The 24,491-nt window shown below is 40.5% G+C and overlaps 1 protein-coding gene across 1 annotated transcript; it reads right to left on the bottom strand.

The window, feature by feature from the left end:
• Positions 1–414: 414 nt before the first annotated feature.
• Positions 415–20,281, bottom strand: tpm3 (tropomyosin 3). Its single transcript, XM_035182815.1, has 10 exons — positions 20,039–20,281; positions 18,280–18,405; positions 16,224–16,357; positions 9,463–9,580; positions 9,066–9,136; positions 6,480–6,555; positions 5,409–5,471; positions 2,071–2,140; positions 1,261–1,339; positions 415–715 (listed from the first exon to the last, which is right to left on the bottom strand). Exons 1-10 carry the CDS (start codon positions 20,150–20,152, stop codon positions 712–714), a joined length of 855 nt encoding a protein of 284 aa, XP_035038706.1. The 5' UTR covers positions 20,153–20,281; the 3' UTR covers positions 415–711.
• Between the last annotated feature and the right edge of the window lie 4,210 nt (positions 20,282–24,491).

Here is a 24,491-nt window from a genome sequence, read left to right as displayed (position 1 = left end):
CTCATCAATACATGTTACTAACTTCACTTCTTCCCGGAGTCCCTTTGCCTTATCGTCCACAGATCCTGGGCCGCGGCCACATCGTGGATTATGATCTGTGGATCGCGTATCAGAGATCGTGATCGTAATGGTGGATCCTGTATGGCGGATTCTGTATCGTGCTGGCTGATCGTGATAATAATGCCGGATCCTGTATCGTGTCGGCATCTGATAGTGGTGGTGGACCACGATCGAGGTGGCAGCTGATAGTAGATCCTGATGGTGGCAGTGGACAATGTCCTTTTTAAAAAAAATTTAAATATGGCCCCAATACTCCTTCATATATTACTGTTATAATTGTAACAAAAAAATAAATAAAAGGATGTATAAAATATAGAGTAACTAAACAGCCATGGAGATTCATTAACTGAAACATTTCTTTTCTCTGTTGTTTAATACTGGTACAGAACAGTGAAGAGAAATGCACTGAATGACAGCATTTAGTTGATCAGAGAAGGAGCAAGGTCAGCAGAGACATTGAGAAAGTAGCTTAAACATTACAACAGGCACACATAAATGTTGAGGAATAAAACAACATAAATGAGACAAAAAGGTAGGGGGTGGTGGGCGGACATTGCAGACTGAGAACAAAATGAGCCAAGAGATGGCATTCAGCAGTAAAAGGATGAGTCTTGGAGCAAAACCTGGCAGAATGGTAGAGCGTCAGGACTTTTATCTGGAAACACAAGAAGGAAAAGGTGACCTTGAGGATTATGTCTTAACTAATCACAACTCATTACACCTTTACATCACACCGTAACAGCACAAGGACATTTCTGATCAGCCCTTCTGCCTCAAATTCAGTGGATGTACTGATTTGGTTGAAAACTACAGAATTTTGATTTGTTTTCCTGATTGTTCTTTTCTGTACAAAGCAGATCAGATGCATGAGCCCCGGTTTACTCTAGCTTTTTAGATACAGCAGTTCAATAAAGTCCAGTCAATAAACTTTAATCGACTTTTTTTGATTGACTTGACATTGTTTACTGGAGACACTTTTCTTTCTGAGGGTGTGTACTGACACACTCTGTGACATCAGTTGGTGTGTCTGTGGTCAGAGCATGGAAATAACACATCCTTTCTACAACATATAACCAGAGAGAGATCTTTAACCTTTGTGTAAGTTCATCTTCAAATGGGCATAAAATGTTGGTATTGTGATGTATGGCTCAATAGGCCTGCTACTCACTTACAAATGACATATACTTAATCACTACTTACATAGAGGTCATGTCATTGAGGGCGTGGTCCAGTTCCTCACTGATGGCTTTGTACTTTAGCTTCTGCGCATAAAGCTCATCTGTTCGTTCACACAGAGACCAAGGGAAGATGTAAAAATAATCAATTTCATCAATCCATCCATCTATACATCCAATTATCTAATGATCTATATCATCCAATCATCAGTTATATTTTTAGGGTCGCAGCAGGAGCTGTAGCCAATCCCAGCTGACTTTGGGAAAGGCAGGGTACACCCTGGACAAATCACCAGTGTATCCCAGTGCTAACATATAGAGACAAAATACCATAATTCACACACACGTCTACACCTACAGACAATTTAGAGTCTCAAAATAACACTGTCCTGCATGTTTTTGGACAGTGGGAGGAAGCAGGAGAAAACCCTTGCAGTAACAGGTGGAACATGTAAAGCATCATTGGATCTCTTGAAAGGTGCTATATAAATTCAAGTTATTATTTTATATTTATTCACATGCAAACTACACACAGGAAGCCTAGATTTGAACCGGAAACTTCTTGCTGTGCAGCGACAATACTAACCACTGCATCACATTATATTATTACTATAATTATAATTTTCCAGGTGAGTCAGGTGAATAAATTTACATTCACTAGCAAAAAGGAATTTTACTAAACTGCCATTGAACAGTTTTTCCATTTATCAACATTACTTGTCACTTTTCTTGCACTCTCATCCAATCTACAACAAATCTAACATTCTGATATATAGTTGTGTTGCTATAGATTATGTCAAGTACAGGTACACAACTATCCAAATCAAAGCTGTACCTTCCAGATCATCAATAGTCTTCTCCAGCTTGGCCACAGATCTCTCAGCAAACTCAGCTCGGGTCTCAGCCTGAAATAACACAGCACATGCTAATACATCATACAAACAAAATACGCAAAAGTGTGTAAATTTGGAGTGTAGGATGGATTTACATTTAGAACACATAATATAAATTGAGGGTTTACATTGTAGACTTTAAACCCATTAAGTTTTCACTATCCAATGCGCAAATAGAATTGGTTTAGGATCAGTTCTTTTTAGTGTCCTCAATCACTAGACTAAATTCATTAATAAGTGTTCAAGAAATGAATCCACTGAATGATTAAGTATTTGACTGCAACTCAAACAATGAGTACTCTAACTCTGAAGACAAACAGTGGATTTATTTCACACGATCCCTGACTTCTGAAACTGGACATGCTGTCAGTATGACAAACACACCAAACTCTGTTTATAATTGTTGGTATTTTAAAAGTTTTCTTGCTAAATACTGAAGATAAAGACTGGTTTTCTATCACTTTTATGTCTTTTTAACCCACTTTGTATTTAGTCAATATCGATAGTATATCACATTAAGCATTGTGTAATTTCCCGCTGTGTTGCCTGGACCAAGATATAATCAATCTTCTGTTGCCAAAAGTCAGCCGGATGATGATTTTTACATAACTGGCGGACTTTTGCTTGCTTTCTGGCTGTATGTTAGAACTGCAAAATGCATGTTTGCATTTTCGTGTGCAGTCAGAACGAGAGAGGGGTGGCACCTAATGTTTAAGTGCTGGTATACAGAACATCACCTTGCTGCCAAAACCCACAAACAACAACCCTACGATGACACAATGGTTAACTTTCTAAAAAAGTGCTTCTAAGTAGCTCAGCTGCCCTGTACTGTTGGTTTTTAATCAGTGCTGAAGTGAACTCCGCTGCCTTTTCTGTTCTGTTCAAAGTGGGAGGTTGTGGACCACTCTGCGTATTAAAGACACTGAACCCCAAATTGCCCTGATGGCTGTGCACGCTGTGTGTGAGTGATGTGTGAATGGGTACTATGAAGCTCTTTGAGTGCTCCTCAAGACTAGGGAAGCCCTCTGTAATTTTAAAGCATTTACCATTTGTAGTCCTCCGCACTCATATTTAGTCTACAAACTCATAGAACTCATTAAGACTTTTGATTGCAGTGTTCTATCCATTTGTGGGGTTATAAGCTGCCATTAGCCATTTCTTATCAGGGTACTTTACTACAAACCGATGATAGGGCGCAGGTCCTTTCCTCTTCAGCTTCTTACACTTGGGAACAATGCACTGAAACCATTGCGAAAAACAATGATTTAACAAGCAGATGTTGACTACTAACTTCTTCTTACTTCTACGAGCGGTATATGGACCCTTTGTCTGCCACTAGCATTTGAAATCATGTTTCCTATATTGCACGAATTTTGTCTTTTTATACCCTTCTACTGCATATACAAATTGTATTAGAAGGCTGTCCACCCTGCAGTGAATTATGTTGTTACTAATCTACAGCTCAACATTACATTTGAATTTGCAAAAGAATTTATTTATTAACTAAGCCACTGATTCTCTTGTGCTAAATCCCTGCACCATTAGCCTTAACTCAGAGAAAAGAATGGCCTCTATGAGAGTAATTGCCTGCGAACTGTCATGGTCTGCTCTGTGGCCAAACGGCTTGAAAATCAGTTCAGAATTCACTGAGTTATGGACATTTTAATTGTGGTTATACCTCCTGCCTTACATGTGCATTGGAAGACGCAGCTGCACGTACTAATGTAGCCCAGTTTAGATTCAAGTTTTAAAACTGCAAACAAGATGCAGTCTGGTTAAATGTAAATGTAAGTGCTTTCAATGCATATTATTTTACCATGGAAAAAGGTTTAGTTATCTTACATTACTGTCAATAATACTCCTTGAATAATTTGTCATTGCTGCTCCCTTCATCAAACAGAAAGTTACACAACTTACAGCAAGTTCTGCAAGGGAGTACACTCCCCCCCTCATCTTCTACCCTCCATCCCTTGTCTTTTTGCCTTTTCTCCTCACTAACGCCACCACCACCATCATCAGCCAAATGTTCCTGCTGCAGCAAACATGTCAGTAAGTTTAACACATTTGGCAGCACAGTATACAGCACTTTGTATAGTTCATTTTCATTTGTATGAACTGAACTTTTAACTCGTTCTTTTTAAGTGGGAATTGGCACAAAACTGTGGCAGTATCTGCCTGAAGGGCCTGTTGTCTTTTATCTGCGCCCCCTTTGCATTTCTTCTCCATTTTTCCTCTAACTGGGTTTTTTTTCAGATTCATTTTTTAATGACGCGATAGTGTTTCCACTGTCTATTATTTTTGAAGGAGTGAAAAAAAGACACACATGTAGCGAGTTCAGGACACACACCAGGAAAACACTGTGACACTGCAGCTCACTTTGGATTGTTTTTACCTATATCTACTCATTCTTCTTCTCTGTTTGGTATATTGGCGCGTGGCAACCAACATCAAGATGCATTACCGCCATCTACTGTCTTTTATAGTCTTCTATATAGTTGTTTGAAAACCATAAAGACTATAGAATGATATAACACAAAACAAGGACTGCATCATTTTACATCTTCTTCTCAGACCACTGTCTCTCTCATCTCCAAATGCAAAGTGAGAGAGCGAATCCTGGGCGCACGGACCTCGAGTTGGCGAGGAACAGACTTGGGAGCACTCGTCTACATGGGTTAGCCTTAAGCCAAGCGTGTAGCCTGGCTCGCTTCCCCCCGCTTCTGTTTCCTCTCCCTAAATATAGGGTTTTCCAGCCTTACTGCCGTAAATCGTTGCTCTGATTTCGGTTAATCTGACCCGACCACAGACATTAAGAATAGTTTATAGAAAAGGCAAATTTTCTCTGTGACTGTCTCATTTGCTGTTGTAGGTCATAAAGAGGCAGCAATATTAAAATAAGACCGTTTCATTACCAGTTAAAAACTCATGAAAACACGGCAAAAGTTCCAGATGGCCAATCCAGCCCTGATACCAGAGATCTCCAGCGCCTGTCACCTTTAACTATGACTAACTTAATCACATTCAAACTTTTATTATATTGGCATTAGTGGTCTAAGTCATGTGTCTCGGTATATTCCTGATCCGCCCATAACACAATCTAATAACTTGAATGAGTTACTTCATAACTTAATGGGTAAATATATCCCTGCGCATTTACTTGCAACTGAATGAACTCAAATGAACTGAGAAATAAATAGATAGTTTCAAAAGTGATTCAATAAATTTTCTTAACATTTTTTTTAATCCTCTTAAAACATGTATTAGGAGTGACACAACTCACCTCTTTCAGCTTGTCAGTCAGGATCTTGATCTCTTCCTCATATTTGTCCTCCTTTTGAGAGTACTGTGGTGAGACACAACAGTATTTACATTCAAATCTATGTCAAACCAATTCCACACTAGTCTCCATATCAATTTCTATATTAAACACACATTTACATCTCTGTAACCTGGATTATGATTATGAGTTTAAGGTTAGAGAGGGATCAAGGTTTCTGGTTCCAAACAGCAAATACGACATGAACTCTGGTCTGACAAATTCAGGTCAATGCACCACACACCCATTCACCACACAATGACATTGACACCTTGCTTCACAAAGCACAACTTTCTGTTGACAAATAGAACACTGGCACTTGACACGAATTGTGTGCTGCATTCAATATGAACGTGATTCTTGGTCCCGTCCATATTCATCTTTTCATTTTATATATAAACTTGTAAGTCTTTTTTTATTTTTTTAAAGAAATATTTTATTTGTATTTAATTTATAATATTGTAAAACAGGCACTGTGCAGATCCTTAATATATACTTTGTTTCTAGCCACAGGACATTAATCCATGTACAGTATCGTTTTTAAAATTAAAACATATCTCTTAGGATTTTTTTAACCAACATAAAAATTTGGTACAAAAACTTGATGTGACCTAACTGGCCAAGTTAGGCACATATACAACCATAGTGATTGATATTTTCTCTGGGTTACATCTAACTCCATTTAATAGTTATAACAAAATTTGATTTTGAACAAAAAAGTAAAAATAAAGTTAGTTGCACTTACATGTAGCACTTTGTGGTTTGGCTTTTTTGAAGCTAGTGTACTAACATGATTCTTGCTGTTCTGGGTTTGTACCCTCATGGTTGAATGCACTTTTTGTAAGTTGCTTTGGATAAAAACATAAGCTAAATGAAATGTTATGTAATGTTATGTATACTAAATAACTCCAGCTAAAATTACATTCAGGTAATTCAATTCAAATTGAATACACTTATTTACTGTTTAATTTGTCCCTCACCAGTATACACAGAATAATAAAAGCATTGTGGACCATGCTGGTCTCCTTGTCCTACCTTCTCAGCCTGGGCCTCCAGAGACTTCAGGTTATTGGTGACATTCTTCAATTCCTCCTCCAGTTCAGCACATTTACTTTGTTATTTATTTATTTTATTTTGGGGGAGGGTTGGGGGGTGCATGTAGAAGAAAGAACATCTGATTAGTTTGGAAAATATTCAAAACAACTGTGACAAGTGTATAGTTTAAGTGACCACTGTAAAAACAGATTGTGATGGAAGCAAAATTCAGGTCATTAGTGAAAGTAAGTAAAAGTTAAAGTACATTACGTGTAAGAGTCCTGCTTTCAAAATGTTACTAAACAGAAGAATAACAGCTAAATATATACTGGATCTTTAAAACTAGATGTACTCGTTATGCAGCTTGTAGCAATGAATGATCATAATTATCAACTGAGGTGGGACACAAGTCATTGTTTGTCAAGTAACAAGTAAGGTAACATTGAAGTCCTGAGTCAAGTAATAAGTAAAGATAGAGAAGTCCCAAGTCAAGGATTACCAAGTCCATAGTCAAGTCCAAGTGCTTAACCTTTTTTTCAAGTCCTAAACAAGTGATTGTGCACTCTTCAACTAATTAATTGCTTTTGCATTCATGGCTACAGAGTAAGACACAGTGTACTGAATTAACACAAATATTGAATAACTTTTAAAATGGGTATAATTTTCAAATAAACTCTAGAAATGAAACACTGATAATACTAGATATAATAATAATAGAATACTGCTTCTGAACACTACTGAATACGTACTTTGGTACTTTATCCTAACAGTCATGCTAATAAAGCAAGTTGATTTGAGTGGGTGGGTGAGTGAGGTGCGTAAGTGAAGAGTGGGTGAGTGAATGAATGACATGTGTTATGAATTCCCTGTTTATTGAAAGGCATATTATTTACAGGGAGGTTGGTAAGAGGTGGAAATGCAGAGCAAAGGAGAAGACAGCAGAAATTAGAGGAAATCTTAGTCTTTAGTTATTCCTAAATATATAGAATTGGAGAGCTGTCACATTAAACTGCCCACCATGGAGAAAAATTTGAGCAAGGATGGATATTTAACATTTTTTTAACTTAAGTTATGCACAAAACATGGCCTAAAAATGTAAACATGAACAAATCACCCTCAAATGTACAATTAGACGTTCATTTTTGGATTTGGACTTCTCTCAGTCTAGAGTTCAAAGGCATTCATACACACATGCACATGCAAGCATGCACATAAACAAGCACAAGTAAAGTTTTTAGACAGTTTTTTTATTACTCATTAGGGTTGTCAAAAAAATCAATACTCACATACTAATCAATACAAATTTGAATTGGATAAGATATTAATTAGCAACAGTATGGATACCAACAGCACCGCTGCAGACATGCAGGCACACAGCCAGCAGCCATATAAAGCTAACTTAATATGGCTGCTGCTGATTGGCCTTTGAGACCAGTTTTAGTCGAAAATGAATAAGTGCCTTTGGAATATTTTGCATACGAGGCAAACGACCAGGGGAAGACTGAGGATGTTGATAAAAAAACAATGTGAGTGATGGCGACAAAGTCGAGTAGCACAACAAACTTGGTGAAGTATCATAAAGACTGATTCATTCTTTATTCAGTCATTTAGCTCATCCTGACTCTGCTTGCTCTATTCCACACTCTCTTTCTCGCACTGATACTAACCCTAACCCTACACACATACACACGCGCGCGCATGACTTGAAATATGTCAAGTCATGACAAGTAAATGAGGTCAAGTCCAAGTGAAGTTTCGAGTCATTGATATTAAAGTCTAAGTCTAGTTGCAAGTCATTTATTATTTGTCGAGTCATGTCTGAAGTAATCAAAATCCTGACTTGCGTCCGACTCAAGTCCAAGTTCTGTGACTCGAGTTTACACCTCTTATTATCAGTGCATTAACGTCCATGTACACAGCATCTTAATGCAATGGTCTCGGTTGAGCTGTTAACTATTTTATCCACTGTTGGACAGATTCAGAATATTTTTAATAAACTGTTCAGCAAAGTGATTAGCAACCAGTGACAAGTGGGTAACAAGTAAAATATACATGTATTGGAGCCGAAGTGTAGACTAGCATTCAATGAATGCTTAATAAAGAAATGCTTACTAAGATGATACATGCAAATAGACACAAAAAAAAATATGCCAGTGTGTTTACTAGATCTCAATTTATCCACTGCTGAAAAAATGCATACATCAAGCACTAGGAGATACATGCAGCTGGGACAGAGGCATGTACCTTCATGTGCCCACCCACAAACACTTCCAAATCACTGGATTGGTGAGCAATCTACACTGGGAAATGATACCCAGGTTGAAAATGTTACAAAATTCAAAAAATGCTAAACAAATCATTTAATGCATCTTAAATGAGATATCCCACGTGAGCAGAACATAAACATTTTCTTTTGTAAAGTGAAGACTAACAGCCTGACCTGTGACTGAGAAGCAAACAGCAACATAAATATATAAATAAAAAAGAAAATGTCTGTGTATTATTGGGACCTACTATACTCATGTTTTAAGACTTGAAGTGTCAAAAGCAGCTGTCAATAGCTATCAAGCAGCTTGATATACTCACGCCTCAGCCAGCTCTGCCCTCTCCTCTGTACGCTCCAGCTCTCCTTCTACAATCACCAGCTTACGAGCCACCTGGGCAAAGGCATGATGTATATTATTAGATTTCATACATCACATATAAAAACATTTTCACTCACTCTGGACTCCACCAAGTTATTATGTGGGCAGCTATCAATGTTACTTAACAATTATCTATGGCAATTATTTGAGGCCTGTGGAGTAGATTTGTAATACCAGTTAGGCCTATATGGCTATAATTTTGTCAATACTGCTGGGAGCACTGCAGCAGTACGTGCAGAAAAAAGCTCCTTTCTGAGACTTGGTTGTTATAGCTTCCCATTCAGCACCTTGAGACAGAATGATACTGCAGATGCCAGAGGCCAATAACTGAAGCTTACCTCCTCATACTTGCGGTCAGCCTCTTCTGCAATGTGTTTAGCCTCCTTCAGCTGGATCTCCTGGAGCTCCATCTTCTCCTCATCTTTCAAAGCCCTGTTCTCAATCACCTTCATGCCTCTACACACACAATCATGAAAAGTGTTTTAACTTTTTAAAAATTATTATATATTTTAAAAATCTCAGGAAACAGGAAAAAAGGAGAGGCAAGAAATTTTCAGTCATTTTGAGCTAATTTTGTCTGTGGTTCAGTAAGAGAGTGGATCGTCCACTATCCAGAAGGTCAGCTGGCTGATCCCCCATTTCACGTGCCGAAGTGTTCTTGGACATTATACTGAACCCCAGATTGCCCCTGACTTCTGTGCCAGCAGTGTATGACTGATGTATGATAGAGATATAATGCACATAGATGCAATGTATGAATGGATGATGGATGGTAAAACTTTATATGGCTGCAACGCTATTTACCCCTGAGACTCCAAAAGTGTTTTGTGGACTCAAACACTTCACCTAACCCTCCGTCAGCATAGTGGTGAGTAGATAATGAGTTAATTTAAATTTATATCCCTTTAAACATGCCCTGAATCACAATCTGTAAACAAATTTTCAATCAGGAGAAGTTCACCCAGATAGAAGGCGGTTGGCTCCATGGAACGATTCATATATCCTAAGCGTAACATCCGCAGCCTCAGTAGAAATCCACATTCAGGCTTGTTTTTCAGTCTTCAACTGTCCACTGCAGCCTCAGATTTCTATTTTTGGCAGTGGAACCTTTTGTGGTCTCTGGTATTGTAGACCATCCCTCAATGTTGAATGTGTTATTCATTCTGAGATTCTGTCAGCTCCAACCGTTCTGACCATTATCCTCTGACCTCTCTCATCAAGAAGGTGTTTTCTTCCACAGAACTGCTGCTCACTGGATGTTTTTTATGTTTAGTTTTAGTGTTTTGCACCATTCTGAATAAACTCAAAAAACAGTGGCACTGCTGCCACATGATTTGCTTATTAGATGATTGGAAGTGAGCAAGTGTTTCTGATCTAGTGGTCAGTGAGTATGGAAAAGATCTGGAGGGAAATTTAGCAAATTGGAGAACTAAAGTAATTTCTTTCAATCTTAAAGATATTTCCTGTGCATCTGCACAATTGGAATGTCACAACTCTGGAACTCTTAGATAAAGATTTTTTGGTTTTTGTTGGACACTTTTCTTTGTGGACATTTTGGTTGATGGACTTTTACCTGTGTCCTTTCGTTGAGGTTTGTGTTAAGCTGTTTCTCCCTGAGTTCTCAGTCTCCTGTTTTATTTTGATGTTTTTACTCCTCGTGTGTCTATAGCATTCTTAACTGTTTTAACTGCTTAACTGTGTTTCGCCTGTGTTCAATTATCCCTGCCTCCCCTATGTATATACTGTAAGTCTCTGTGCTTCCCTTTCATCTTTCACCTGTTCATCGTCATTCCCCTTCACACATCTTCGTCGTGCCTCGTGGTTCCTTTTAATCCGTATTTTTCTGCTTAGCCTTTGTAAGAACCTTGCCTTTTATTAAAGGACACTTTTTGTTTTGCTACTGAACTCACTCCTGCATTTTTGAGTCCACCTGCTCTCTACACTGTGATAGAACGAACTGACCAGACATGGACTAAGCATAGCCTCGCCTTTTTTTCCAAAAGGTCTGTGAATTCGAGGCAGTGGTGGATGAATTGATTTCCTCGAACACCCAGAAGCAAGCGGTGCTCCTCAGGAGGATTTCAATCCTACATGCATGGTTCAAGAAGTTGTAGTTGACAAAGACGTTGGGTGAGCCATTTTGTACCGCACCTAGTGGTGGTCCAGAACAGACTGAACACCTTCCTCACCTGTCCAAACTCTTCTAAATCCAAGCCTCTGCAAATTAGCCTGCCATCCCAGAGTCAATTCCCTCTGTGAATTCATACCTCGGCAACTGTCTGGCCTTTGGGGGACCCCGCAGCCTCTGCCAAAGCTCGGGTGTGCATGTCAGACATCGGAGAGGGTTTTTTCCACCAAGCCTCAACCCATCTCCTCTTCGGCTGGCTAACAGGCATTTACCTCCAGTCCTGGCTGGGTCGCAGCCACCTCCAGCCCAGACACCACTCCTGTCCCGGTGTGGGGGTCCCAGCAGACGTCACTCCTGTTCCAGCGTGCGGGATCCCAGCAGTCATAACTCCTGTTCCGGCTCCACACTCGGCGGTCTGGCCAACACCCCTTCCAGTTCCTGCTCCATGCTCGGTGGTCCAGCCGACACCCCTTTCAGTTTCCCCTGTGCAGCAGTCTCCAGTCTCCCCTGTGCAGCTGTTGCCTCCTTCAGAGCCCCCTGTATCAGAACTGCAGCTGCCCTCTCCAGAGCCCTCTGTGTCAGAAAGGTAGCAGCCCCCAGTCCCCAGACTTGCTGCCGCACCACTGGCTTGTGGTTCACCTCTCAGTTTTCGCTAGAGGCTCCCTACACACCATCCAGACAGATTCTGTCGTTGCCAGCTCCTTCTTGCTCAGCCCAACGTGAGGACCAGCCTTTATCCCTCGGGCTATCTACCCGAGCCCCCGTGCTCTGTCTCTGCCCGGCCCCCTGGTCATCCTCCCGAGCCCCCATGCTCTGTCCCTGTTCCTCATGTGTTCTATTATCCGTGCCTCCCCTCTGGATATAAGTCTCTGTGCTTCTCTTTGTCTTCGTCAGTTTGTCGTCTTTCACCTGTTCATCGTCATTCCCCTTCACACATCTTCGTCGTGCCTCGTGGTTCCTTTTAATCCCAGTGTTTTTCTGCTTAGCCTTTGTAAGAACCTTGCCTTTTATTAAAGGACACTTTTTGTTTTGCTACTGAACTCACTCCTGCATTTTTGAGTCCACCTGCTCTCTACACTGTGATAGAACGAACTGACCAGACATGGACTAAGCATAGCTTCGCCTTTTTTTCCAAAAGGTCTGTGAATTCGAGGCAGTGGTGGATGAATTGATTTCCTCGAACACCCAGAAACAAGCGGTGCTCCTCAGGAGGATTTCAATCCTACAGGCATGGTTCAAGAAGTTGACGTTGACAAAGACTTTGGGTGAACCATTTTGTACCGCACCTAGTGGTGGTCCAGAACAGACTGAACACCTTCCTCACCTGTCCAAACTCTTCTAAATCCAAGCCTCTGCAAATTAGCCTGCCATCCCAAAGTCAATTCCCTCTGTGAATTCATACCTCGGCAACTGTCTGGCCTTTGGGGGACCCCACAGCCTCTGCCAAAGCTCGGGTGTGCATGTCGGACATTGGAGAGGGTTTTTTCCACCAAGCCTCAACCCATCTCCTCTTCGGCTGGCTAACAGGCATTTACCTCCAGTCCTGGCTGGGTTGCAGCCACCTCCAGCCCAGACACCACTCCTGTCCCTGCGTGGGGGTCGCGGCAGACGTCACTCTTGTTCCAGCCTGCGGGATCCCAGCAGTCATCACTCCTGTTCCGGCTCCACACTCAGCGGTCCGGCTGATGCCCCTTCCAGTTCCTGCTCCACACTCGGCGGTCTGGCCAACACCCCTTCCGGTTCCTGCTCCATGCTCGGCGGTCCGGCCGACACCCCTTTCAGTTTCCCCTGTGCAGCAGTCTCCAGTCTCTCCTGTGCAGCTGCTGCCTCCTTCAGAGCCCCCTGTATCAGAACTGCAGCTGCCCTCTCCAGAGCCCTCTGTGTCAGAAAGGCAGCAGCCCCCAGTCCCCAGACCTGCTGCCACACCACTGGCTTGTGGTTCACCTCTCAGTTTTCGCCAGAGGCTCCCTACACACCCTCCAGACAGGTTCTGTCCTTGCCAGCTCCCTCTTGCTCAGCCCCACGTGAGGACCAGCCTTTATCCCTCGGGCTATCTACCCGAGCCTGCATGCTCTGTCCCTGTTCCTCATGTGTTCTATTATCCGTTGTGCCTAGTGTTTCCTTTGATCCCAGTGTTTTTCTGTTTAGCCTTTTTGTTTGAGTCTTTTCTAGTTACCCGTGTTTTTTCAGTTTTTTGGACTTCCCAGTGTTTTTTCTGCTTAGCCTTTGTAAGAACCTTGCCTTTTATTAAAGGACACTTTTAGTTTTGATACTGAACTCGCTCCTGCATTTTTGGGCCCACCTGTTCTCTACACTGTGACAGTCTTTCAAATGTACTGAAGTAAACTAGTGCACTTTGTCAACTGTTTTGGTATCCAAAACTGGCCCACACACAAAAGCTGCCAAATAGCAAAGATTTTCTCCAAGAATAAATCTTCTGTTTCAGAGTTGGCAATCCATGAACTGAAACTAGTCTCTGTATAACAATGACAGACGGCAGCGATCCTTGAGGCAGCCAGTTGAACTGCAGTTATTGTTGTGATAATTTTTGCATTATAACTCATTCACATCCTCCACAGCCTTTACTGCTCTATTTTCTTTACTTACACCATTATACTATATGTCATTGAATACAAATTTACCTCATCAGTCACTGTGTAATAAAACCTCATTATACTCAGTTACTTTATTGTCTGCACTGGGTTCTAAAAAGTTACAGCAGAGACTGTGTGTGCTCTGCTGGAGTCTCTAAGACATTTGTGAGGGCCCTCTGTAATAGGCATCCTCAGGAGTGCTACATGCTGCAGAGGCAGTGTGTTCAGTCGATGTCCCCCAGGTGTGTACTTCACGGGGTGCCCTGTAGATGCCTCCTCAAGCGCCTCTTTGGTGCAAGCTATGTACTGCAGATGATGCGCCTCTTCTGTGTCTCCAATGCGTAAGCGTGTGCTATGTATCTACAGAGGCGGCACGGCCTTGGGACTCATCTGAGTTGTGTGCTCAACAGAGGCCCTATGCTCTTTGTGCCCCGTAATGGTCCCCCCTTTCTCAAACAAAGGTCATCCTGAGGATCTAAAAAATAAACCTACTAGACCCATCCCAGCAGTGTAACATTATACCAATTCTTTGTCTCAGCAGTATAACATTATGCTGGTATCCAAAAGAACCATTCAGATTTCAAAACCGATCAGGAGAGACTCGAATCAATAACACCTGAGAAAAAATGGATGGAGATTCCACAAGAGTCCCCCTGCATCAAAGATGATGTTTTAACTAGGACTGTCAAAATGAACTAACTAACCCTAACCCGCGGGATGATTAATTTGTACATTCTTCTGTGCATTAACGCATGCGCAGAATGACCCGCCCCATGTACCCATACCCGCCCCACTCACTCGCTCAGAGCGACACATGCAGTGAGATCAGAGCTTCTTCACGTGAAGCAGCCGGTCAGTGACTTTGTAGAAGAACAGTGAAATACAGAGTTTCTCTGGTCACAGCTGCTCAGTGATCAGCGCCGCTGCGTCATGATCAGAGCAGAAGCTGCAGTTGGTTTGTACTGAGCTGGAGTCTCTGTGTCCTCCTCCACTCTGCTCTCACTTGAACTAATAAACACTCATCACTAGATATCAGGACCTGATCAGTACATGAAGTAACTTAGTGTTTGTTTGATTCGCTCCAGAGTTTTTGAGGCTGCATTTAAACATCATGAAAATGACTCGTCAACATTTTCAGCTCAGTACAACACGAGACGTGATGCTCACATTCAGGACAAGCAGACATGATCCAACACCATCGATTCATAACCAAACACATGACCGTACGTTTGTCACCTAAATCATCCCAACAGAAAATTAACTATGAACGTGAACTAGTTAATTTTCATCTGCATGAACTGAACTTGGAACTCATTCTTTTTAAGTATGAACTGGCTCAACACTGCTTCTACAGATGGGCTCAGATTCATATTTCACATTCACATTTAATTGTGTAAAGGTTTGGTGGTTTGTTTGATTTAAAAAAGACCATCCTTTATTTGCAAAAAAAAAAGAGCAAAGGCTCAGATGCCCCAATTGTTTAGGATAAAGCTGTATATCTTTGAGTTTGATTTCATAAACATGTTCTTAATAACATCATCCTTTGTTTGCTCAGAGGCATAGCAAAGAGGTGTGGTATGTTTTAGTTTTATTTTATTTTATTTTTTTATCTTAATAACTATCATTTGGACTTGTCATCAATAAAAAAACTAATGTTAAATGTATATATCCGCCTTCTGTCACTTATTATTCCGTTCCCACAACAATATACAGAGAAAATGGGGATTTTTCGGGCATTTAGAAATGGTGATTAATCGTGATTAATCACAGCTACCCTGTGATTAGTCTGATAAAAATTTGTAATCGTTTGACAGCCCTAGTTTTAACATATTTTCTTTAGTATGTCCGAACATTATTCGGACATACATTCAATGGACTTTGGACGACTCCAGTGGCTTTTCTTTCAGTTCTTTTTATGTTTCCAGTAAACTCCGAAACAGCATAACTTTTCGAGTATTTTTCGGGAGTTCTTTATCTAGAGGGATAATGTACATTCAGAGACTGATGTGCAAGAGACATAAAGAAGTTAAGTACTCGAGCAAAAATGTCCTATATTTTGCTTGAGTTTTTAACAGGTCATGTTTGGTATGGTTACTGATTCTGACCACACCCAACCATCCAACTGCAAGGTGTGTAAAGATACTAATGTGGTTAAACACTGATCAACCATAACTTTCAGCCTGCTGCTAAGTTACCCCTAAGTTTATTATCCCAACATGGCTTTGAACTGGCCTGGAGCAAATAGGTGACTATTGTTAACAGATTAATGGAATATACATACAGTGTGATTGTTCCTTAGGGTACATTTACCTCTTGTCTTACTATGCTGATTGTGTTAAAAACTGTTAATATTTTCTATGTTACAGCCAAGAATCACCTCTCGCTCTCATCAGCAGCCTTCTCAGCCTCCTCCAGCTTCTGCAGAGCCGTTGCCAGTCTCTCCTGAGCTCGGTCCAACTCTTCCTCCACAAGTTGGATACGTCTGTTTAAGGAAGCTACTTCTGCTTCAGCCTGAACACAGATAAACATGGTGCTGACTGACTGATTAAGTAAAGTATAGGTAAAATTTCAGCTGCCCATCTGACATTGGGCAAGAGGCAGGGTACACCCTGGACAGATCAAGAGAGAGGTATAAAATCATTCATGCTTACATTCACACTTATGGTCAATTTAGATTCTCCATTTAACCCAACCCCTTTGTATATGTCTGTGGACTGTGGTAATACGCCTGGAATACCAGACAATACTAACACAGACATAAAGACAACATACAAACTCCACACAAAAAATACAACAGCAAAACTGAGAACGTTAAAGGTCCAGTGTGTAAGATTTAGGTGAAAGGGATCTATTGACAGAAATTTTATATAAAATAATCCTAGTGATGTTTTCAAGAGTGTGTTTGATCTAAATAATACAAATTGTTGTTTTATTTACCCTAGAATGAGCCCTTTTTATTGAAATACTTTATATTTACATCAGGGGGGGGGTCCTCTCTATGGAGGCAGCCATGTTTCTTGTAGTAGCCCAGACTGGACAAACTAAAAACCCTTTAGGTTTTTATGAAAACTGAAGGTTACCACAGGTTCTCTTTCATGTTTGGAAGGGGAGGATGAGGTGAGGTATATTCAGCTGCAACATGCAACTTCACCACTTTATGTCACTGAATTCTACACACTGCAACTTTAAGAAAGTGAGTCAGTGTAGCCCCACAGTAAATACAGTCAGCTGTTTGACTTGGCTGGAGCCAAAAGCAGTTAAGGTATTCAGTGCACTTATTTCTTGAAGTGTATTAGTTAAAAATATCTAGGCTATAGTAGGACAATAAATAAGATAAGCTTTTAGTAACATCCATGGTAATATCAGGGAATAAAATGAAAGGGTCACATCTACGTATGTTCCTGTAATAAAACCTGCATGCTTTACAGAGCGTTATTATTAGGGTAATCTTTTTTCATTCAAATTAGCATTCAAACAAAAACAATACTTGATCAGTAAGGATCTTTTTTATGTTAGAGTTTAGTGCCTTGTTCTCCAGCAGGGGTGATCCCAACCCCTACTGTTTGGCTTTGTTGATTTCCTGTTGTATCAAAGGTGTGATACACCTTTATTTTTTGTACATGATTTTATGAAAATCAAAAGTTCTAGTTGTGCTATCATAATTAGTTAATATGTAGGTGAGTGTTACATTTACTAGTTGTAAGCTTGTTTGCCCTGGACATGTATACACATTCTCCAGTGGCAGAACTGTGCCCTATATGCCTACTGCTGTACTTAGTACATGATGGAAGGGTGTAAATCCTAACGTAAATTTTTCAGCAATGACAGATGACCCAGAATTAACCCAGTGTTTAAGAATAAAAACGAACAAATGGGAATTATTTATTAATTTAGTCACCCTCCAAAGGGGGGTAAGTTGACCTAGGAGGAATGGATGATACCTAAAATGGACTTGGACCATTGTTAAGCTCACAGTCAAGGTTGAATGGCAAACATCATGGCCAAAATAGGGCTCTGAATCCCCACGACAGCTGAGAGGTCCATGCAGGGCATGATGAGAATGGAATGCAATGGAGAAGTGATGAATCAGCCAGGATTGGTTTACACTGGCATTATCACAGCTTTGAACAGAGCCTCAGTTCAAGCCTCATACTGTATGCTAGTATAAGAAGGCACTGAGTCTGGGATATTTAGAGGTTTACCATGTGCTGCAGTTATAATAATTTATATTAAAATCATAGTAAGAAGAAATAAAGGTGTACAACCAACTACTGTATCCCTCTGTCATGTGCCTTTTACAGTATATCTGGGCCTGTTGTATGCGGAGTATGCTTTATTCTCTGGAATTACTGGTCAAGAATAGACAATATGATGTCAAAGTCTCTGAATTAACCACAGTTACTGCATATTGCACTTTTAGAATTGTCACTTACGTCAGCAGCCTTCTTATCGGCAACCTCAAGCTTCTCCTGAGCATCCTTCAGGGCCTCAGAATATTTGTCAAGCTCGTCCTCCGTCCCCTTCAGCTTCTTTTGCATTTGCAGAATTTCATCTTCATGCTGATGGTGTGGAAGATCAAAAACAAAATTTGCACGGCTGCAATATGACACTGAAAATGTATTGAAAGATTTTTGAATACTTAATGCAGGGATTGTAGTGTTCTGTTATAATAATGTATCCCAGGTAAAGACATGGTAAGAAAGTTATTAAACTCAATACCATATTCAATTAGGCAGTTTATGATTGCTGAAATTATTTATTGTTTTCATATTGACCATTAGGCACTATTCTCTAGTGACATGCTTCCAGTCACACAGACAGGGGACAAAATTCACAGTCCTTGTTCTGTTTGAACAATGAATTTAGTAGCAAAATGACTGCTACTTGGAAACTGCTGCTTAGAAACTTAGAAATCCTCTATTTCTTTCCTTTCAACCCAATTGATTACTTAAGGAGGTAAATATGACCGTATGTTCAATCTTCACTCCATCAGTGCAAACTGCTTTGGTTTTCCTCTGCCTATAATAACATGCAACTTATTGTTATCTGAATGGAACACTTTCTAGAGCAAGTAAAGTGCAATAGGTATAAACTAGTGAAATAATATAAATCAAGCGTCATGACCACCGTGCAAATATTTCTAAACATTAAATAAACTCCAAGCAAAATGAATAAAATAATACCATCATTTAACTCTGAGAACACACTTTTTGAAACGTAGCTATTACACTTTTGTGTTGCGCAAAATTAAGTCAGATCTGAAAACATTTTGACTCATGCCACTGAAATCTTCAGGGGTCAACTCAGCTCCTTGTGTCTGTGATCTGACCTAGGATTTGAGTTGTGCCATGTTCAATTTGTTCTTATTCTGAATGAATCAGGTAAAGTCCTGTTGTAGCAGGAAACAGGTCTATGTGTCAATATGTCAAGTGGACCAGTGGATCCAAGTGAAGTTTCAGACCCCATAATAATGCCAAATTTAAATACATGCCGATTTTAGTGTGAACAGATCTAGCTGTAAAGCCAGCTGTAAAAGCAATTAGTACAGTAAGACCAAATATTTTGTATAAATGATTTAAAAGAAAGTGCATGAAACCACTTCCTGCCATTTTGCAACATCTAATGCTCACACAGTTAAAGCTGAACCTCGTGCATGTTTTGATTTTATATATCCAGTATAAAACAATCTATCTCAAATACAGAGGTACCAGTTGGATTCAGTCAAGATCGGTCTTAGAGACACAAACACAGACTCGGTTCAGGTCTTAGTTCTAGGCCTGTGGAAAACTATTTGTTAGAATCATCTGATTGTCATCATCCAAAGCGATAATGTAAAATAGTTTGAAGATACTTTCCAGAGATGATATAGGAACATTAATCTACCCTATATTTAGATAGTTCTCCAAATATATATCAGGTAGTCAGTTTTCTGACCACAAAATAAATTAATGCGTAAAAAAATTTTCTGACAAACTGCTCTAAATGCATCTATACAGTACAGGAGTTTAATTTGAAAATTTTAGAAAAAGCCTCACTTGAAGGCATCATTAGCATGAATGGCTAAAAAAAACACATCACTGTCTGCAGTTTCCAAAACTCATATACAGAATTACCCCAGTTTGATAAGCCTGTTGATAAAAGATGCTCTTCTAGGTTTTTGACAGGTGATTTGCACTTGTGTTCATAACCCACCTGTTTGCTTCTCTCTTCAGCTGCTTTCTTGTCTGCCTCAGCTTGTTCAGCCTGGTCCAGTGCATTCTCTTTGTCCAGCTTTAGCATAAGCATCTTCTTTTTGATGGCCTCCATTTTGGCTGTTGTTTACTGGGGTTTCTGCAACCTCACACAATTAGAAGAGAGGGGGAGGCAAATGGGAGCAGGACAAATGGCCTTATAGCCTAGCAAACTGGTAGAGATGCCAAACTCTGTCAAAGATAGAGGGAGACCATTTATATGACAGAGGAGTGGACACTCCCACTTTGGAGCCCCTACCCCCACAAACACACACACACACACATTAACAAATGAACCTGCATGCTAAAAAAATTTGTTTGTGTGTTTCTATTCTTAGGGACGTTACCGCAGATCTACTGTAACAGTCTTAGCTTTTTCCTTCTGATTTTGGTTTAAAATAAATAATGACAATGTATAGAATAGACTGATAACTTGCATTTCCCTGCATGGATCAACATAGTTTATCTTATATGAAAAAAAGGTATTTTGTCTTTTTCTTACAGATAGAAACTGCTCAAATAACAAATCATACAAAGGTTGTTGGTCATACAAGTCTAAAGTGTAATTATCAGATTTCAGTTGATGTTCTTTCTTCATGTTCCAGGAACATTTGATTCCTATAAAGATCTCACAGAAATTCACTAATCCTTGTAATCTAATATACTTGTAATATACTACAACATCTTTCTATATTTATTTATTTTATTATGAACTCATGAATAACTTATGAAGTTTGCTGCCATTCAGTGACTCATAACCATTTAAATTAAGAGTAACATACATTAAAGCATTATTGCTGTTGATCCCTGTTAATAGAGGCAAGGTTTTTCAATTACAATTTTGATCTCAGCATGTGTAATATAATGGATTCATCTATTTAATAAACAAATCTAGTCTTTCTTCTACCTGCCCCTGCCTCCTTCTGCTCATCTCCTTTTCTCTTTGTTTCCATTAACCTGTCTGCCTTGCCCGTGCTCCTCATTCCCAATGAGAGTTGCACTTCTTATTTCCAGCCCTTTGCCCAAGTTTTCATCAGATCATCGGCTGTTGTTGCCAATAATGCTCCATTGTGTTTCTTCAATTTAGACTCCTGTTGTCTGTTCCAGTTTGCCAGACTGTTTTTCAACCCTGTGCCTTTAAGCTTTGTTTTCTTCATTAAAATATCTTCATCAGTCTTTTTTTCTGTGTTTGGTGGTATTTGAAGAAACTGCATGTATGTATGAGAATTGCAGTCATATTATTCATGGTCATTTGATCCAGAGTTCATAAAAAAAAAAAAAAGATTTTAAAGCTAGTTTGTCGTAGGCTGCTTATTTTATACATTTCACAGTACAAGACAATATTTTCTATAATTGACAGTAAATGAAAGTCCTCTTTACTTATTTTATTGCCTTGGAAGACAAATGGGTATGATTTAGGAAATGTGCTGGAATTCATTACTCAAACCATATTTTTTGAATAATGTAAGAAATATCTGTCATGATGCTCTTGTTCTGTTTTTCCATCGTATTTTAATAATTGATTTTCTATGAACTGTGTTGGTGATAGGGTGAGAAGTTGTCTGATAGAACAGACACAAAACAAAGTGACACTGGCAAGGAATCCATGTGCTGTAACCCTATTCCATCACCTGGCCTCCAATGCCTATAATTGGATTTCTCCTGGGGTTGGAAAGGATACAGTGCCAGCAGGGTGATGATGTCAGTTATTTCGCTCCATATGCTCCAGTTGGGTTATTAATAAACATCATTTGGCTGACATTGTCTAGAGGATTAGAGACTGTGTCTGTAGATATGCACACAAATACACTAGCAGAATGAACACATAAAAGGGACAAAATTATTAATTTGTTATCATGTACATTACATTTTGAGAAATACTTTTTTGTTTGTAATTAAAGCAGCAATCAGATGTGAAGACTTATCAGTTCCCCCTCTGTGTGTCTGTTGGTTGGTATATTGGACGGTGACCTTTTCGACTAGAGGTTTTGAGGTTAGTCATATTGCCAAACCAGTGTGGCCTGATGGTGCACTGTATATCGTGACAGGGCCCTTGTCTCATATTAAGGAGGAAAAGTTGTGTATAATTCATTGAGTTGTTTATTGGAAAGTTGTTCATACCTTTTAAAGTTATAATGGTGTTGGTGAGGGTTGAAATTTGAGCCCCTTTTACGGGAAATAAAAAAATTACTGCTTTCATAAATCTTTAATTTTGTCCTAAAGCCGCACAATTCCCAGAGTCCCTCATTCTGCCTGCTTTGTTAACAATTACATTTTCCCCACCTCAACCTGGTCCTTTACAAATCGAAACCATAGCAGTGACAGCTTAGATGGATAAAAGACCTATCAATCGTTTGTGTAACAGTAATTTCTAAAGGTTTTGGAAGGCACTGATTTCTAAATTGAATTTAGGACTGCTGACAGATGCATCTGAAAACTGAAGACAATGAGAATTGACAATTTGATTATGTGTTTGGAGGGCTGCTTGTCAAAGATAGAATGTTAGTCTTAAAACAATAGAACATTCCAGCTGCCTGTTGTATTCAGAAGTAATTATTAATCAATTTAGTTTTTATTCAGTCACATGTAACATAGCAAAACATTCACTGTCGTGGGCATTTTGAGCTATGAATTACATTACATTTATTTGCCGTACATGTCAACGGTGCAAGATATTTTCAATTAGTTTTTTCCATAATCTGTATTATGTAATAGTTGCTATGCCCTAAAATTCTGATAGACGCCCCCCTCCCAGCATGCAAAGAAACCGGCTGACCATCATTCAGTGTAGCATCTACAGGGACTAGTCAACCCTGTCACTGTAAGAAACTGTTCAGTCTGTTTCTATTTGTATTCACTTCCTGTTTTATTTTGTTGTCAGGGTTCTTGTGTCTAGTGTCTAGTTTTACTTCCTGTTGGTTTCCCAACACACCTGTACCTTGTTTGTAATTAAGCTTGCCCTATTTATACCCTGTGTTTCCACTCACCCTCTGCCAGATTGTCATCGTCTCCTTTGTGTGTTCATGCTCTCCAGCGTTAAGTTCCGTGTGTTTGCTTACCTGGTTTTGGACTCTGCCTGGATTACGGATTTTGGATTTTGTGCCTTTTCCCTGAATGTACTTGTTTGCTTCTCTGACTGCCTACCCGTGTATGACCCCTGGATTATTCAAGTAAAGTTTTATTTTGAACTTAATGTTTGGTCTCCGTTGTTTCCTTCTGCATCTGAGTCCCAGCTTTGTACAGAACCGTTACAGTACAATCTGGCCATGACAAACTCAGCAGAGGAAGACGCTTTTCGCTCGGCTCTCCGTGCCCAAGGGAGTAGGCTTCACGATCATGAGCAGCAGCTGTCCTCTCTTGTGGGTGGCGTGCAGCAATTGCATGCCAGGCAGGACACTTTTCAAACTTCCCTGTTTCAAGACCTTTCCACCCAGATGCAACAGATGCTCGCTAGCCTGAGAACCACTGCTTCGGCTCCACCTGCTCAGCCTGCTCTTCAGCCCAGGGAGGCTCAACCTGTTTTTCACCCTGAGCCCCGTCTCCCCAGTATCGAGAGGTATGATGGTGATCCCTCTACTTGCCGCTCCTTCCTGTCACTCTGCTCAATGACTTTTGAACTGCAGCCTCACTCTTAACCCTCCGAGAGCTCCCGTGTGGCTTTCATGATAACTCACCTTTCAGGAAGAGCCCGAGATTGGGTTACCGCAGAGTGGGACAAGAAATCTTTCACCTGTCTCTCAGCGAGGAGTTTCGCAGAAGCCCTCCGCAAGGTTTTCGATCACCGCACACCAGGCAGAGAGGCGGCTCGTGGACTGTTGGACCTGTGACAGGGAGGCAGTCGAGTGGCCGATCATGCTATCCGCTTCCGCACCCTGGCGTCGGAGAGCGAGTGGGGTGAGAATTCTTTATGTGACACGTTCCTGCACAGTCTATCTGAGGACATTAAAGATCACCTGGCCCCACTCGATCTGCCTTCCTACGTCGATTCTCTGGTCACTCTGGCTATAAAAATTGACAATCGACTACATGACAGGAGGATGGAGAAGGCTCGATTCACCAATAGACCGCCAGCCCAATGGGGGCAGCATTCGCCATCCCGTCTTTCTGCTCCTTCTTCTGGTCCAGTGACGGCAGCAGACAGCGCGACAGTCTCTCCCAGTGGTCAGGAGGAACCCATGCAGCTCAGGCGCACCCCCCTCTCTTCTGAGGAACGTCAGCGCCGCCGTAGGGAGGGGAGATGCCTTTACTGCGGGATGCTGGGCCATTTCTTGGCGTCATGTCCATTAAAAGACCGGGCTCATCAATAAGGAGAGGTTTATTGGTGAGCCGAACCTCCACTTCCTCTAATCCCTTCAGACCCTTAACCCACGCTTATCTGACCTCTCCTGAGGTTTCCCTGGAACTGGCGGTGTTCA

This window comes from Hippoglossus stenolepis, chromosome 17 (genome assembly GCF_022539355.2).
Source record: "Hippoglossus stenolepis isolate QCI-W04-F060 chromosome 17, HSTE1.2, whole genome shotgun sequence".
In the NCBI taxonomy this organism is placed as follows: Eukaryota; Metazoa; Chordata; class Actinopteri; order Pleuronectiformes; family Pleuronectidae; genus Hippoglossus; species Hippoglossus stenolepis.
Note: the sequence above shows the minus strand (reverse complement) of the source record. Positions and strands in the feature narration are given on the sequence as shown.